Source organism: Myotis brandtii, unplaced genomic scaffold (genome assembly GCF_000412655.1).
Source record: "Myotis brandtii unplaced genomic scaffold, ASM41265v1 scaffold782, whole genome shotgun sequence".
In the NCBI taxonomy this organism is placed as follows: domain Eukaryota; kingdom Metazoa; phylum Chordata; class Mammalia; order Chiroptera; family Vespertilionidae; genus Myotis; species Myotis brandtii.
In genome coordinates this window covers 1,842,347-1,860,535 of record NW_005371138.1, presented here as the reverse complement: position 1 = coordinate 1,860,535, position 18,189 = coordinate 1,842,347, and the positions used below count along the sequence as shown (strand labels likewise).

At 44.1% G+C, this 18,189-nt stretch overlaps 1 protein-coding gene and 1 pseudogene across 1 annotated transcript; both read right to left on the bottom strand.

The window, feature by feature from the left end:
* Positions 1-7,150: 7,150 nt before the first annotated feature.
* LOC102241617 lies at positions 7,151-17,372 on the bottom strand (annotated as a pseudogene).
* LOC102241308 (mas-related G-protein coupled receptor member X2) lies at positions 11,602-13,031 on the bottom strand. The gene has a single exon (XM_005883310.2). The coding sequence runs from the start codon at positions 12,888-12,890 to the stop codon at positions 11,919-11,921; it is 972 nt and encodes a 323-aa protein (XP_005883372.1). The 5' UTR covers positions 12,891-13,031; the 3' UTR covers positions 11,602-11,918.
* Positions 17,373-18,189: the final 817 nt, after the last annotated feature.

The following is an 18,189-nucleotide window of genomic DNA, read 5'->3' as shown; positions in this document are numbered from 1 at the left end:
GTGGAGTCAATGCCAAGAAGAATCGCCGCAGTATTGAAGGCAAAAGGTGGCCCAACGAAGTACTGATGGGGTGGTCATAATAATCTGGCCACTCAATATATATATATAACACAGTACTCTAAATTAAACCTGGCCACTTCTAGAGAAAACAGGAATCAATGAAGACTGATCAGCCTTAACAGATATTAGAGGCTATTCTATACCATCAGTGTAAACAGCAATGTTGTGTTAATATACAAACAGGTAGAGAGAGAGATAGCAAGTCTCAGGGAATCAAATGTAAATCCATATGAAATTCCGTGTCTTATACCCTATTACATTTAAGAGGTTTGTACATTTACATATTTATAAAGAAATAATATAGAATTAGAAAGGAATGGGGCGATTTCTTTTGTAACCTTGTTTGGAGAACGTTTTCCAAACCATGAACAAAACTCTAAGGTCATAGATGAATATATTGATTAGAAAACTATTAAAAAGTAAATTTTTTTATGAATAAGGCCATCAGCAAATCAAACAAGAAACTGAAAACATAAATACAATGCATATTTGGACACAAAACTAAAATATATAAAATAAATTTTTACATATTATGTATAAATAATATATTTCTATATCTTCTGCCCATTACCTAGAAAGAACCCTAACAACAAATAAGAATTGACCAACTCAGTTCCTAGATAATCTTTGCTTCTTAGACATGAAAAAATAATGCTAAAACTTACAGATGATGGCAAAGGGTAATTGAGCTCCACTGAGAAGGGGGTGGGTGTGGGTAGAAGATGGTATAGGGGGCATAAATGGTGATGGAAGGAGACTTGACTGGGGTAGTGAACACACAGTACAATATACAGATGATGTATTATAGAACTGGACACCTAAAACTTAGATAATTTCTTTTTAAAAAATATTTTTATTGATTTCAGAGAGGAAGAGAGAGAGAGAGATGGATAGAAACATCAATGATGAGAGAGAATCATTGATTGGCTGTCTCCTGCACACTCCCTGCTGGTGATCAGGCCTTCAACCCAGGAATATGCCCTTAACTGGAATCAAACCTGGGACCCTTCAGTCCACAGGCTGATGCTCTATTTACTGAGCCAAACCGGCCAGGGCTGAAACTTAGATAATTTCTTAACCAATGTTATTCAGTCATTTCTGTGTTTACCCAACTAATTTAATAAATTTAATAGGAATGGGAAAAAAGGCCCCCCCAAACTGACTCATCATTAGAAAATACATAAGGCCAGGGCAGGTAATGTAAAACATGGTGACTATAGTTTATAATACTGTTTTGTATAATGGGAAGGGGCCAAGAGAGTAAATCTTAAAGGTTCTCCTCACAAGAGAAAAAAAGGTATCTATATGTGGTGATGGGTGTTAACTAGGCATATTGTGATGATTATTTCACAATATACACAAATATTGAATCATTTTGTTGTACACTTGAAAGTAATATAATGTTATATGACAAATATATCTCAGTAAAAAGCTGGCAAAATCATATTCCAAAAGTACACACACATAGAGGAAAAAGAATCTCCACTGAGATATTTTCACCCTCAGATGATCATATATCTGTTATCCTACTAACCTGTGTTTCAGGCCCGTGAGGAAAGTGCTATTCTTATAGGATTGGCCATTCCAAGCAAAACTCTGCCTAAAAGGGAAGCTGCTCACTTGAGGCTCTTTACACAGACCCACACGGGTAGGAGATGCTGCCATACCCTGACAGTTTAGTCAGCAGGCATTACAACCTTCATCTCACTAGACACAGGTCTCTGATCTTCCTATTTTTGGAAGATTTCATAAAAGAGTGGGAGCAGCATAGGAAGTTCTGTACTGCCCAGTACATCAGGGGCTTTACAGAGCATGTTTATTTTCTCCTCAACTTATCTGGAAGTTTTACACTCTCTGTCTATTTTCCAGTCAATTGCCTTAGCTATTTAACACATTTGTGTAAAATCTAAAAAAATTAGTAGTTGTACCTTGTAAAAGTGTCCCCTTCTAGCACACTTATGCAGATTAGGAGAAGGTATTCTTTCTGAGCTGAGCAGCTCTGACCTTGCCTTTGTTATGAAGAAAAATGTGCCCCTTCCTTCCCAGGTGTCTGAGCCCTGCACCTGGACATAAGCGTTAACCAGTGGATTGTATGTCGGCCCCCTCCCCTCCTCTGCCTTTGTTTGGTGCAGTGGACAAACCATACAGCTCACCCCAGAAGTCTGCCCTCCTCATGAATACCAAGCACCAAGACAGTGGGAAACTCAACTCTGTTTCTATCCTCCCAACCTACTGGGCTCCAGGACTGAATTTTGACTCTGTTTTTCCCAAAGGAATTAAACAGATATTGTTTTCAATAGTGTTTGTTCAAATGTATTCCCATAACATCAATGTTTTTGCTCACCTTTGCATTTCACTTTTCATGTCTTCCATTCCCCAAAGCACATTCTTCAGGAGTTCCTTTCATGAGAGTCTGTGGGTGGGAGCCATGCAGGGCAGCTCAGGGCCTGTGGAGCTGTCAGACAGGCACTCTGACCAGTGGTCCTGAGGGGTGTATAGAGGAATGTTTGAAGGAAAGCCAGATGGAGACTGGACAGTGTGGCCTGGGAAGGAGGTCCTGTCCACATCTAGAGCAGTGGAGGCCCGCCTTCCATACCCTGTGGAATGAATGATTCTCCCCTGCCCTGCAGCGACCTGAGGCAAGGGGCAAGGCTGTGAGCTGGAAAACCTGCGCCTCTGTGGCTGAGTCTGGCAGCCCTGGGGACAAGAACATTTGGCCTGGTCAGAGCCTGGGAGGAGGCTTTGCCTGGTGAGGGCCAGCAGCACTGAAAAAGTGGAGTGCCACTGAGCCAAACAGGCTTGGGCTTTTTGATTGTTTTTTGAAAGTTTAATGGTTTTTATTTTTATTTATTTATTTTTAATCCTCACCTGAGGATATTTTCCCATTGATTTTTAGATAGAGTGGAAAGGAGGCAGAGAAAAAGAGAGAGAGAGAGAGAAACATTGATGTCTGCAGGCGCCCTAACCCGGTCCATAAACTGCAGTCAAGGTACTTATCCTTGACCAGGATCAAACTCGGGACCCTTCAGCCTGTGGGCCAACACTCCATCTCCTGATCCAAACCGGCATGGTTTTGTTTTGTTTTGTTTTGTTTTGTTTTGTTTTAGTCTCTGTCATTTACTTCCAGCCTGACTTGCAACAGAAGTTACCTCCAGTCCACATCTCTGGTAAAGTCAAACTCTACCTTATTTGAAAACTGATACCTGAGCACAAATGGCATGCGATTCAGACTGAGGCAACCTCATAATCGCACTATTTGTTTGAATTGCCTAGACTGGGCTTGTGACCCAAGTTTCTGATGGAGTCATCATGAAAATCTAGGTTCCTAAAATCCAGGTCCAGTGGTCCAAATCTAGCACACACAGGTTCTTCATTTCTGCATATTCCAGGGTCTCTGGTTGCTAAAGTGGGCTGGGTGGAGACAGGGCTTCCTCTGCTGGACCAACAGGTTCAGGAATAGGTAGTGGAGCAAGGCCTGTGACCTAAGCACCTGCAGGCACTCTCCTTGAAAAATGTCTTCATGAATTGTGTATTGGTGGATGTCAGAGCATAGACTGGGGGCTGTTGGCAGATTTGGCGTAGTGACTCTAGCTATTGCATAAATGGTAAAGCTTTTGCTGAGGATGTTGTCCGTCAGGAGGAGCCACCTGGATCTATACTGTCATGCCTCTCCTGGGCTGGTATTGGGCTCTTCAGGATGGAGGCAAGAGAACTTAGAATTTTTAGATGACTTCTCCTCTGACCCCCAAACATAACCCTGTGATGGCATGTAACATGTTGTATGACAGTGTGCGCTGCACTGGACTGCTTCCTTCTACAGCTTGAGGGGATGCTGTCTTTGAATCTCTAAATCCTGGCACAGGGGCTGGAGCATAGGAGATGCTCAGTTATTATTTATAGAAATAACAGGAGAATAATTGAGTGACTTTGTTATAAAATGCATGCTTGATATATTCAAGACTACATGTGGATAGGTTCACTGTAAAGATCAGTTAAAAGGCAATTAAAAAGAAGTATATATTTGTAATATACATATTAAACTGTTACCTTGAATTCATTCACCAAAAATGAAAGAGAGGGAAGGAATTTCCTTGGAGTGTGGGTCAGCATATAGAATTGTACTCTGTCTTGCTTGCAGAAAGCGCATCCATCAAGTCTTGCCTATGATTTGCTGTTTATATGTAGTAAGTGGAAATCATAAAATCATATGTATTTCATTCTGCATGAGGATATTTCTCAATACTGCTAAATGTTTTCTATCTAGAATAGTTGTCAGATTTATGCCCATTTCAAAAACAATATTTCTGAGACTTCCTTTAATTGAACACTCATATTACTTTTAATTGGAACTATAATTCTCCTTTCATAATCATTTTTCATTGATTTACATTGTATTTTGATAAATGAGATAAGTACATGAATAAGCAGTATTGGAAATACTTCTTGTGAAGCAGATAACTCAGGGCTCTCCTATAATTCTCCTTTCATAATCATTTTTCATTGATTTATATTGTATTTTGATAAATGAGGTTAGTATACAAATAAGCCCAACGGCATAAGCAGTATTAGAAACAGACCCAATTTCTTCTTGTGAAGCAAATAACTCAGGGCTCTGAGGTCCATGTGCACTAGGGAATCAGTGAGTAACCTTGAGGGCTCAGCATTTATTGGATGTAAATCAGTACCTTTTCTAGATGGAATGGAAAGGGGTGGTTACACAATCTACTGAGAAAATATTTTTGAAAAAGTTTTTGCTCTATGTAGAAGTACAGTGCTTGGTCACATATGTTTTAATGATGTTTGTTGAAGCAATGCATAAATAGACAGTTGTGGATGACAGCTCCCAAAAAGTGCCATGAGGGACTTTCATATCCTTCCTCTCTTGCTGAAGGAAATTTCTATGTCCTGCATGACCCACCCAAGATGAAGTCACAGGAAAAGCCATCACTGGCTTTGGAAAGGAGGCAGCTCTTGAGCAGACTCTTTCCTCCTTTCCATTCTTATCCCTGGAGGCAGCAATGAGACCTGCGATGAAAGGTAAGCGCCTTCCTCCTATTGACCAATTCCAGAGAACACTTGGAAAGGAGGCAGCTCATGAGCAGACTCTTTCCTCCCCTCCACGCTTCTCCCTGGAAGCAGCAATGAGAACTGCGATGAAAGGTAAGCGCCTTCCTCCTATTGACGGATTCCAGAGAACACGTTCTGTTACCTTGAGTGGGAGATGCCTGCAGGAGCTTCAGTGAGACCTGTGACAGAGCCTGTCTCTTCTTTTTCCTTTTTTTTCTTTAGCCAGTCTTTTCAAGAAAATACCACAATTATCAGGCAGGAGCTGCTTGAGAAAAATTGTTGCTTAATGTCTTCTAAATTGTAGGCCAAGACCATCACTGGGCTTTCAAAAGCATGCTATCTGTTCCTCAAGACCTCACAGTGTGGTGGAAGAGGGAGACATACAAACCAGACACTCTGGGACAATGTTATAAGTGATCTATAGAGGAAGGTTGGGGCCACATGTGTTCATTGTGGCTGCAATGGCTGGGCTTGAGCATCCAGAAGCTCTAAGTTTTCTTGCAGCCAACACGAAGAGGAATGCCACTGACATAAAAATAACCAGTTACCCAGGTGAAACCCAACTGTCTTTGGTTCAAAAAATGGAGGTGAAATTTTCCTACAGGGTTCCTTAAAGCTGTACATTTGAAAGGATCATAAGGCTCACAGGGCTGAATCTCTTAAGCACCCTCAGTGTAAGTTGGTGGCATCACATCAAAGCACTCAGCCTGGTGCACAGACTACATGCACTATCGTCCTACCTTCTTCCACCACCCTGTCATCCAGCTGAGAAGCCCTTACTACAGCCAAGCCTAGTACAGCATCTGGAAATGAAGGGGGTGCTTGTAGGACACAGAATCAGAAAGTGATGAAGTGGGAAGAGCATTGGATCAAACGTCGGGAAACCTAGTTCTGATGGATATATTTGGTTCGAAAAGTGGAAAACTGTAGTTAGTATCATTTTCACAGCTACCTGTAGTGTCTCTGGAGCAGTCAGCATTCATTTGTGCATTCCTCTCTCTGAGTGTAAATATATGGGGCAGCCTCACTGTGTGTGAACAGACAGCCCTGTCTGTTGTCACATTGTCATAGGGGACCCTCCACGTCTGCCTGAGTTCTCTGAGGAATGAGTAACCTGTGTCAGAGAATAGTCCAGAATTCTATAAGGAACCTAAGTTTCTACCATACAATGATATGACTAGGGCAGGATCAGATGTTTTCAACTCATGAGGACTGGCCATGAAACTGACTACAATTCACAGCCACAATAATCTGTACAAAATCTCGAGGCTTACAGACTATTCAAAAACTACTATCTGCATGCTACTAATAATTGTTTTCCAAGATAATTTCTATTTTAAAATAGACCCTGCGGTTACAATGACCACATTGGAAATGGTGGGGCATAATGCTACACTCTACACTGGTCGAGGTGAGAGCTGTAACCACTCATTATTTCTCAAAGGGAAAGGCCATGGTTTTCTTTACTACAACCCAAAGCCAACTTGTCACCATGCTGTAGACAAATGCCACTGGAGGACTTTCACAAGCCCAATTTCCTGGTCTGCGCTTATGCAGTAGAGACTCTCTCTAAGGATATTTTCCCTAAACCCAGAGAACCCAATGAGATTAGAAGTAGGCCGACTCATTTATTCCAGCTTTTTACATATAGAATGCCCCCAATCACAGCAGTAAACATGAATCTAAAGGGCATATAGTCTGAGAGAAAAATAAGGAATCTTCTTTTTCTACCCAATCCGGTAGAAAAACTTCAGAACATCAGTTTATGGATTTGGACAAGGATTCTTTTTTCCTTTTTTTTTTTTTTTTTTTTTTTTTTGTTACTTATTATATATTGCCTCCAAGCCAATAATATATTAGAGGCTTCATGAATATTAACAGCTGATATTTATGATATATTTAGTCATATTTGGCACCTGGCTGAGTCCTTTTCATCCATTTTCTATTCCCCACTATGATCCTACAAGCAGATGATTTCAACCACATTTTGCAGATGAATTAACTGAGGCTTGGAGAGAAGAGCTGCAGAATCAGGACTTTAGACCTGGATTTGTCTGATTCAGACAGAGATTCTTTCTGTTGCAATGAAGATTGTAAAGAAAAAACATTCAAAAAAGAAATTCAGATCACATGAAAAATTTATGGGTAATGTCAAGGACGATGGAGAGGTATCATGTTCAGACTAATGCTTTCTCTGAGAAAAACTAGAACAGCCAGATTAAAAACAAACTATTTGAAGAGATTGGTGAATCACTGACACATTCTGAGGCTGAGGCTAAGAGAAGACTAGATACTTTCCAAGCCTGGCAAGGCAACAGTGAGTCTGGAAGTTACTTCTGACTGATCAGGACAGAGGCTCTCATCACTGCCCCAGACTGCTTCCTGACATGTCCAGGGTTTCCCCAGGAAGGCTTTCTCCAGGTTCATCCACCTCAGGAGTGTCCTGCAGAGCCTTCTGGAGAACCAGTCTCAGGGTGTGTCTCTGCTTCCACCATCGCTGCCTGAAGGAGCCAACGAAGAAGTAAATGATGGTTTTGGCACAGCTAGTGACACAGGACATGGGTACTATAAATTCGTAAAGATGAAGGAAGGCATCAAAATATTTTTCAAGCCAGAATAAGAGGAACCGGTGGATGCCGAAGGGCAGGTCGCAGAGGAGGAAGACCAGCACCGTGAGCACAATGGTCACATAGAGCCCGGTTGGCGGCACCTGGTGGGAGCCACACAGCAGTCTGGTCATCAGGGCCAGGCTGGACCCAGAGAGAAGCACAAATAACAAAATCAGCCACATCACAGTGATGAAATCAAATACCAGACACACGGAAAGGCTTAAAAAATTCATCGGAATGATAGAGAATTTTTTATCCAGGATGCTCAGCAGTAGGGACAGGGACCACAGCAGGGCACATGCGACAGCTGACAGGGGTCTGGGGACAGCGGCAGCGGTACCAGATGGACCACAGGACAGACAGGCAGCGCTCTGTGCTGATGGCGCTGAGAAAGCTCAGGCCTGAGATGTAGGCAAACACTGACACAGTGATGACAAATCTGCATATTTCAATGGGGACAAAATTGAACATAGGGAATGTATAATCTGGCAGCAGAGAAAGAGGGAGTCGGCTCCCGTCAGGTTGAGGATATAGATAGAAAAGGCATTCCTGTGCATGGGGAAGCCCAGGAGTCAGAGGTTCCCTGCCAGCCCCACCAGGGCCACGATGGCTGTCAGTAATTTCAGATTAGGAACTCTGTGTTGAAAGCTTGTTCTCCCACCACTGATGATGTGAGTTCGCTGCTCCAGGCTGTGACAGATGGATTCATGCTCAGGAACCCTCCACTGGTGCCACTGGAACAGAAACAAGACTTGAGCACCTGGTGCATGATCAGTGAGTCTCATGGCCACCCTGCTACCTGGGAATTACTGTCTGTGTTACAGAGATTATGATACCAAAGGCATCACCGCCTTGGAGTCCTGGAACCTGGATTCAAACCCAGTTCTCTCTGACTCTAGAGTCAGGGCTCTCTTCTGACATGGGAATAGTCTGTAGTCCAAATACCTCCACTCATAGTCGGAGACCATGTCATGTCTTCCGGAGGCAGGAGGAGCATAGTCTCGACAGGTAATGTGGGATGACAGCAGGACTCAGAGCTCACCATTGCTTCTGTCCTGGGACTGAGATTTCCTTTCAAGGACTCAAAGTTGGAAGCCCCAGCCATGACCTCTGGGCTATCTCAGTGACTGGGAATGTCCATCCTCCAGAAAGAAGATCGTGATTTTGGGTTATAAATGGAACACAATCTCTTGCTATGAGGGGTATGATTATGACCTATCCTCTTGTGCTATAAATGGCTGAGTGTGTCATCTCTATGAGGACAGGAAGTACTTTTCCCTGAACAGTGGTGTGTCTAGTGGGACACAGTTTAATTCACTCTTATAATGGATTTCTTCCTAGAGCAGCCAAAATAATAAATATAAAATACTTATGGTTAACAGTGTACTCCCACTTTAAAAAACACACACCAAACAAACTATATTTTATTATCAAGGCATTTTTGATGATAGTGAGATATTATTCCAAAAAGTGACACCCAATAGAGAGGTGCAAAGAGTCAAACAAAGAGAGAGAGAGAGAGAGAGAGAGAGAGAGACCAGGTAAACCAAATATTGGGAGACGATAAGAAGAGATGGGTTTTCTTCATTTGACATCAAATCTCATTTCCAGATTCTCTACCCTCCTCTGCATCCTGGGAGACAGGCCTCTTTCCCTCACCACTGGACCCCTTTTCCTCAGTGTCCTGGTTGCTCTCAGGAAGGAGAGACTGACAGTTGGTTGGAGGGCAGGAGGAGGGCAGGTTTCAACTCCCTGGCTCTCTGATGTCAGGCTGTGAGTTGGCCATGGTGGTGTTACTCTACCTAAGGACATAGCCCCAGTCTGGTTACCTTTCTTATGGTCAAAATGACAACCACCGCTACAGCCATAGCCTCGCTGTGTTCTGGTAACTTATCTTTCCCTTTACCCTTCAGCAGTAGCTCCCTATTATGACTTATCTTTAGGGACCTCTCCATCTTCATCAATTTCCCTTACTCCTGCTCACCCCTTTGTACATAGTACCTTTATTAAACTCTCTTCAATTACTCATTAGTTTGTGCTCTGTGTTTTATGCTGGAACAAGAAAGATACAAACATATAACAAACAAACAATAAAATCCATGGAACAGTAAGCTAATGTGTGCAAGCTGAGTTATTAAGAATAATTCAGATTTGAAAACAATGTCTGTGAAGCAGAAAGGACCTGGGTCCCTCACACCCTAAGCTACCAGCACCCAAAGCTTCCCTGAGGGAGCTTCATATCTCTGGACTCTCCTTCATGGGTGCCCATGGCTTCTTGCATGCTCCACCCTAAGATGCAGTCATGACCATGTGGACTAAGAGGGAGAAAACAAAACTGCCTTTGAGAGAAGGTAGTTCTGAGCCGACTCTTACCTGACCATCTTCTACTAGTTGAAGGTGGTGAGTAGAAAAAGAGGAGCTTTCCAGGGAGTGCTGAACACCAGAGAATGCTCTCCTACCCCTGGATAGGAGGTGTCTGCAGGAGCAGGAGTGGAACCTGATGACCAAGAGAGGCTTATCAAGATGCTGGGCAGCCCCTGTGACTTCCTGCCCAAGGGGCACTGGCAAATGAGATTCTGGAGATGTGAGACAAGGGCCTCACAAGATGCTTCTCATTTGCCCTAAGTCCAATGGCTTATCTCTTCCTCGCTCCATCTTACCCCATGTGGTCCCCCTCCTGTGAGGAATGTTTGAACTGGAGCCTGTCACTGCCCACTGTGGGCGTGTTCAGGAAGCCCACCCAACAGGCAATGTGAGCTTGCATAGCTAAAGAAGAGTTTGCTTGGCATTCAGGGCCCTGCATGGTCTGGCTCATCTGATCTGTTTCCATTTACTCCCAGGAGTAATGAATGCACATTAGTTTATTTCAGAGGACACAAGAGTATATAAAATAAAAATGTAAAGTCTCTCCTAATCTCAATCACCAATAGCAACCGATGTTTACAGTTCCCATTTTAACTCTTTTACAAGTTATATTATAGCTTTGTGTAATGAGACCTCCTTTCTAGTTGTGACTTATCAATATCAACAACTGTGTAAACTGTGTTCCCTTTCAGCAGATAAAGAATTTAGCACAGCACATGCACTACTTGTCACATCTCTCTCTCCCCAGGACATTTGTTAGCTAGATTTCTTTCACACGATGTGGGGACAACCAGTGTTTTCAGCTTTAGTTCCTATAACTTCCTTTCATGTGCCCATGCCACAGCCAAATGGAGTTACATGGCATTTCCTTAAGAACTTAACTATGAAGCATTTGAAACAATGAGAGAAACTTATTCACACATTTCTGTGTTTACCCAACTCTACTAGTACTGTGTGCCTATAATGTGCCAGATCCAGGCAGAGAAGATGCTGTGGACAAATGCTACCAGAGGACGTTTCAGAGGCCCAATTTCCTGGACTGTGCTTATCTAAGGATATCATTTTCCCTAAACCCAGACAACCCAATGAGATTAGAGGTAGGCCAACTCATTTATTCAAGCTTTTACCCTGTAGAATGCCCCCAACCACAGCACTAAGCATGAATCTAAAGGGCCTATAGTCTGAGATAAACATAGGGAATCTTCTTTTTCTATCCAATCAGGTAGAACAATTTCTGAATGACTACTTATGGTTTTGGACAGGGATTCTTTTCTTTTTAACGTATTAAATATTACCTCAGAAGTCAATAATATATTAGAGGCTTCACATGTATTAACCGCTGATGTTTATGAAATATTTAGTCATATTTTGCACCTGGCTGAGTGCTTTTCATCTGTTTTCTAATTTATTCCCCACTATGATCCTATGAGCAGATGATTTCACCACATTTTACAATGAATTAACTGAGGCTTGGAGAGGAGAGCTATAGAACCAGGACTTCAGACCCGGATTTGTCTGATTCAGACAAGGATTCTTTCTGTTGCAATGAAGTTTAAAGGAAAAGCATTCAATAAGGAAATTCAGATCACATGAGAAATTTATTGGTAATGTCAAGGACGATGGGGAGGTATAACTTTCAGACTAATGCTTTCTCTGAGAAAAACTAGAAAAGCCAGATTAAAAACAACCTATTTGAAGAGATTGGTGAATCACTGACACATTCTGAGGCTGAGAGAAGACTAAATACTACTTTCCAAGCCTGGCAGGGCAGCAGTGAGTCTCAAAGTTCTTTCAGACTGATCAGGACAGAGGCTCTCATCACTGCCCCAGACTGCCTCCCGACATGGCCAGGGTTTCCCCAGTAAGGCTTTCTCCAGGTTCATCCACCTCAGGAGTGTCCTGCAGAGCCCTCTGGAGAACCAGTCTCAGGGTGTGTCTCTGCTTCCACCATCGCTGCCTGAAGGAGCCAACAAAGAAGTAAATGATGGGGTTGGCACAGCTGTTGACACAGGACAGGAATACTACAAACTGGTCAAGATGAGGGAAGGCATCTAACCAGAATAAGAGGAACCAGTAGATGCCGAAGGGTAGGCCACAGAGGAGGAAGACCAGCACGGTGATCATGACGGTCACGTAGAGCCTGGTGAGCGGCACCCGAAGGGAGCCACATAGCAGTCTGGTCATCAGGGCCAGGCTGGACTCAGAGAGAAGCACAAATAACAAAATCAGCCATGACACAGTGATGAAATCCAACACTGGGCACCAAAAATCATGCACAATCCAATTCAGGTAGCCACAGTAGTTCCCTTCCAGGATGCTCAGCAGCAGGGACAGGGCCCAGAGCAGGGCACACATGACAGTGGACATGTGTCTGGGGCGGCGGCAGCGGTACCAGATGGGCCACAGGATAGACATGCAGCGCTCCGTGCTGATGGCACTGAGAAAGCTCAGGCCTGAGATGTAGGCAAAGATGGACACAATCATGAAAAAGTCCGGGATGGATATGGAGATGAGAGAGAAGTTTCTGATGAGTGTCTCTAGGGCTTGTATAATATAACAGCTGAGAAAGAGGAAGTCGGCTCCAGCCAGGTTGAGGATGTAGACAGAGAAGGCGTTCCTGCGCATGCGGAAGCCCAGGAGCCAGAGCACCACTGTGTTGCCTGCCAGCCCAACCAGGGCCACCATGACTGTCAGTAATTGCAAGATTATGAACTTTGTATCATATTGATGAAAGGCCTGATCACTTCCATTGGTTGGTGTGAGGTTGGTCTCCCAGGCTGTGACAGTCATATCCGTGCTCAGAAACGCTGCAATTGTGGGCCTGGAAACAAAACAAGACTTGAGCACCTGCTCTATGACCACTGACCCTCATGGCCACCCTGTCTGTGGCAAATGGAGGCTTCCAGAGATTCAGGTTCTTTCTGAACCACACAGTCTTGGAGTCGTGCTCAGAAACGCTGCAGTTGTGGGCCTGGGAACAAAACAAGACTTGAGCACCTGCTCTATGACCACTGACCCTCATGGCCACCCTGTCTGTGGCAAATGGAGGCTTCCAGAGATTCAGGTTCTTTCTGAACCACACAGTCTTGGAGTCCTGGATCCTGAATTTAAACCCAGTTCTCTCTGAATCTTAGAGCTTGGGCTGTTTCTACTGCAACACGGACCCTCTATGTCCAACCTCTCCACTCACCATCCAGCCCATGACATGTGCCCTGGAGGCAGGAGGAGAAGAGTCTGCACAGGTCCTGTGGATGACAGGAGGGTTCTGAGTTCCCCAGTACTTGTGCTCTGGGAGAGTGGCTTTGTTTGACAGCAGGCTGTCAGAAGCCCCAGGGCAATCTCAGTGACTGAGAGTGGTCTACCCAGGAGGGAGAAAGGAGGTTATGACTTAGGCTCATGAAGGGAATGAGACCCCTTGTTAGGACAGAGTGAGGACACCCAAAGCTCTTGCATTAGAAATGTCCCAGTGTGTCATCTCTATGAGGATAGACAGTGATTACTCTTCCCATTGTTGTGTCCCCAGGGCCTAAGTCTGTGTGGGAACACCATGGGGCTGTCAATAAAATGTTAATCCACGAATGAATGAATGAATGAATGAACAAACGAAGAAGAAAATTTGGATTTAATCCTATATAATAAAAGCCTAGTATGCTATGTGTCCGACTGTTCCTTCGACTGCTCGACCAGTCACTATGTCAGGCACTGACAACCAGGGGGCAGACACTCTGACCAGTAGGTTAGCTTGCTCCTGGGGTCCAGCCGATCAGGACTGGGCTAGACAGGCTGGAAATGCCCTGGAGCCCTCCTGCAGCCCCTCCCCACCCCGATCATGAACTGGGTGGGTCCCTCAGCCTGGCCTGGGCCCTCTTGCAATCTGGATCCCTCAGGGAATGTCGGATTGCCAATATTGACCCGATCCCCACAGGCCAGGCCAAGGGACCCCACTGGTGCATGAATCTGTGCACTGGCCATCTAGTATAATATAATATCTTTTTAAATGAAGAATTTTAAATGTAAGATATAAGTTAGCACTTTTAACTCCACCATCAAAAAACACATATGTAACAAAAATAAAATTCCATTTCTAAGTTTTCATTCTGTGAAAAGCTCTTGTGTGTTTGAAATAATTTTTTTATGCCTGCAGACACCTCCTATCCAGGTGGGAGAGGATTCAGGACTGAATTAAATTTCTCTTCATTTTAGAGAAGAAAGAAGCCATTTTGGGAAAGAGAGAGATGGTCAAGGGTTTGAATAGAGGTAATTGCGACAGAAATACAGAAGGGGCATTATTAACTGGTTCCTATGATACGTGTGATAGGAAAGCGACTCATGTCCCTACATGTGATTTGGAGTAGAGATTTCTTTGCAGATCAAAGCATTTGTGTAAGAGAATTCTCCTGGTGGTGGTGGAGTTAAGAAGTGCTTAGTTCTTTGGATGAAAAGAGACAAGCTCTTGCAGAATTTAGGTGAGAAACATAAATCTACTTACACATAGGTGAAGAGTAGCAGCTGATGAGTGCTTACATTCTTTTAATCCTCCAAATAGCCCTATGAGGCCAGTACTATGCTTATTCCCATGTGGCACATAGGAAAAGACAAGCACAAGGAGGTTGAATGACATGCTCCAGTTCTCACGTGCACAAGTGGAAGAGCCTGGATCTGAACCCACAGGTCTGTGTCAGAGTCTTCAGCTTTCCCCTACCTTGCAGCCCCACTACCAGGGTGATGTGTCCAGTACACATGGGGGAGTGGGGGAAGGCAGAAAGCAAGTAAACTCAGGGACAAATCTAAAATGGGAACTCATTTGTGTGTTTTATTGAATTAGAATAGGCAAATTTGGTAAATAACATAAATAACAAGGAAGTGAAGCTTATCCAGTGTGGAAGAAGTGGGTGGAATCCAGCTGAGAGCAGACCGGAGATTCCGGGAGTTCCTTCTTCTCTCTGGACAGACCCAATCAGTCAATTCAGCCAGCACAGGCTCCCCCAGGAGAATCGAACCCCTCTACCCTTGAGTCTGTGGGCTGCTGCTCTAACCACTGAGTCAAACCTGCTAGCTCTTGTGTCCCTTTTTAAACTCAAACCTCAATAATGACGACTAGATCTGTCTGGATTTTGTCTTTTTTTTCGTAGTTGTTGTTGTTCACTATTGTATCCTCGGCATTGAGCACATGTTCCTTAGAGACCATCTGTTATAATATCATCCTTTAACTCAGGAAGAAGCTGAGGCTGAAAGAGCCAAAGGATTTCCCTGAGATCACAGGGTGAACAGCAGGTCCAATGCCAGCCCTGGTTTCCTGGAGCCCAGCCTGAGGCTTTTCCACTGTTCTCTGCCTCATTGTGGGATCAGCACCTGAGCAAAATCTTCATGTGAGCTCAGAACATGAGAGAGCTTCAGGGGTGAGGAAAATGCTAGTTGGTCTAAATACCCATTTCCTTCTCTCTCACATAATAGTTCTGAGAGTTTTAGACCAAAAAATGGATTCTAATCCCAGTTTCCATTCCCATTTGATGACACCATGTGACCAGGTGGTAGCCAATGGGAGGTGAGCACAGTGATGTAACCAGTTTTAGGTTGTGCCTTTCCTTCCCCTCTTCTCCTCTGGATGGAATGCAGATGAGTCTGGGAGCCCTGCAGGAGCATGAAGTCCCCTCTAGGGCTGGGGAGCAGTGATCTGAAAGAGCACAGGTGTCTGATGACTTGAAGTCACCAGTCCAGCTCTAATAACCTCTTATACATTTCTTTCTAGGGCTACCAAAATCATAAATTGAAATTATTTAAAATATTTGTATACAACCACCTTGAAAAATAATGTACATTCCATCCTCAAGGCATTTATGATGAGAGATATTATTTTTAAGACGTGACACCCAGTAGGGGGGTGTCAACAGATCAAATAAATGAGATGTAATAACAAGTTGATGTAATCACAGTGAGAGAGGAAAAGTCCTAGGAAAAAGAACTAAGAAGAGGCTATAAGAAAAATGGATTATCTTCATTTGACGTCAAATTTCATTTCCAGCTTCTCTACCCTCCGCTGCATCCTGGGAGGACACATCTCTTTGCCTCACCATTGGGCTCTCTTTCCCTCTGGCTCCTGGTTGCTCTCAGGAAAGGGTGATACTGACAGCTGATTGGAGGGCAGAATGACAGTGATTGAGGTTTTAACTCCCTGCCTCTCTGCTGTCTGCCTGTGAGTTTGCCATGGTGGTGTTACTCTACCTAAGGAGATAGCTCCTGTCTGTTGGCCTTTTTTTTCGGTCATAGTGACAACCAGCGCTACAGCCACAGCCTTCCTATGTTCTGGCAACTTATCTTTCTCTTTACACTTCAGGATGCGCAAGGGCAATATCTCCCTATTATGATTTACAGTGGGGCCTTGACTTACGAGTGTCCCGACTAACGAGTTTTTCGAGATACGAGCCGTCTCTCGGCCGATTTTTTGCTTTGAGTTGCAAGCTAAAATTCAGGTTACGAGCCAGCTTCAGATACCCCACCGCTAGTTGGCGCAGCGAACGTCACAGTGAACGCCACAACATCAGCCCAGCATCACGTGTCTCACTCGTTCACTTTAAGATTTGACATACGAGTAATTTGAGTTACGAGCTCCGTCACGGAATGAATTAAACTCGTAAGTCAAGGCCCCACTGTATCTTTAGGGGCCTCTGTATCCTTTATTGGTTTCCCTTAGTCCTGCTCACCCTTTGTACACAGTCTTTTTATTAAAATCTCTAAAATTGCCCTATTTTTGTGTGCCTTGTGTTTTTGGCTGGGATAGGAATGATACATGCATAAAACAAACAAATTAACAAACAACCTCATAGAACAGCAAGGTAATGTGTAAAATCTGAGGTTATTAACAATAATTCAGTTTGAAAACAATGTCTATGAAGCAGAAAGGACCTGGGTCCCTCACACCCTAAGCTACCAGCACCCAAGGCTCCCCTGAGGGAGCTTCATGTCTCTGGACTCTCCTTCATGGGAGCCCATGGCTCCTTGCACGCTCCACCCCAAAATGCAATCATGAGCATGTGGACTAAGAGGGAGAGAACAAAACTGCCTCTGAGAGAAGGTAGTTCTGAGCCAACTCTTACCTGAGCACCATCTTGTAGTTGAAGGTGGTGAGTAGAAAAAGAGGAGCTTTCCAGGGAGTGCTGAAAAGCAGAGAATGCTCTCCTACCCCTGGATAGGAGGTGTCTGCAGGAGCAGGAGTGGAACCTGATGACCAAGAGAGGCTTATCAAGATGCTGGGCAGCCCCTGTGACTTCCTGCCCAAGGGGCACTGGCAAATGAGATTCTGGAGATGCGAGACAAGGACCTCACGAGATGCTTCTCACTTGTCCTGAGTCCAATGACTTATCTCTTCCTCTCTCCATTTTACCCATCTGGTCCCCCTCCCCGTGAAGAATGTTTAAATTGGATCCTGTCACTGCCCATAGTGATCCTGTGCACTTTAACAGCTGTTAGCTAGCTCAATTTTGAAAATGAAATGTATTTTAATGAACACTGCCTTTAAAATTATTCAAAGTGTGTGTATACATTTTTTGGGACACCTTCTATTACCCAAAGGGGAAAGATCAGTAAGGCTTTAAGGGGTTAAAAAAAATCCTTTTGGACTTGGAAGTTCAGCATCCCACCTCCCTTTGAGAAGTTGATTAAATCTCTGAACTTTCTCCCTCAGAGAAAGCACACATACACATACACAGAATTTTGCATTTCATTTCAAGAAGCTTGTGAATCCCCTGAAGCCACCTACAAAATCCTGGCCTAGGTAAGACAAGGGAGAATATTTCAGGGTCTCAGGGAATCACCAGGTTGGGGTAAATGGTGTTCACCAGGATAATACAGATTCAGCAAAAGTCTCAGGGTACACAGAGTCCAGCCACCACCTGCCCAGGGCCTGTAGACCATTTTGATTGGAGAATGGGTCTCAGGGTGTCATCAGGGTGGAGCTAGTGGAGTTCACCAGGATAATGCAGGCTCAGATTTGGCCATGTGGGGAGAGGGTTCAACACAGGGACAGTGGCAGCCATCCCTCCAGCCCTCTCCCTGAAGCCACAAAACCCAGTTTCTCTCTGTATGTCTCTGG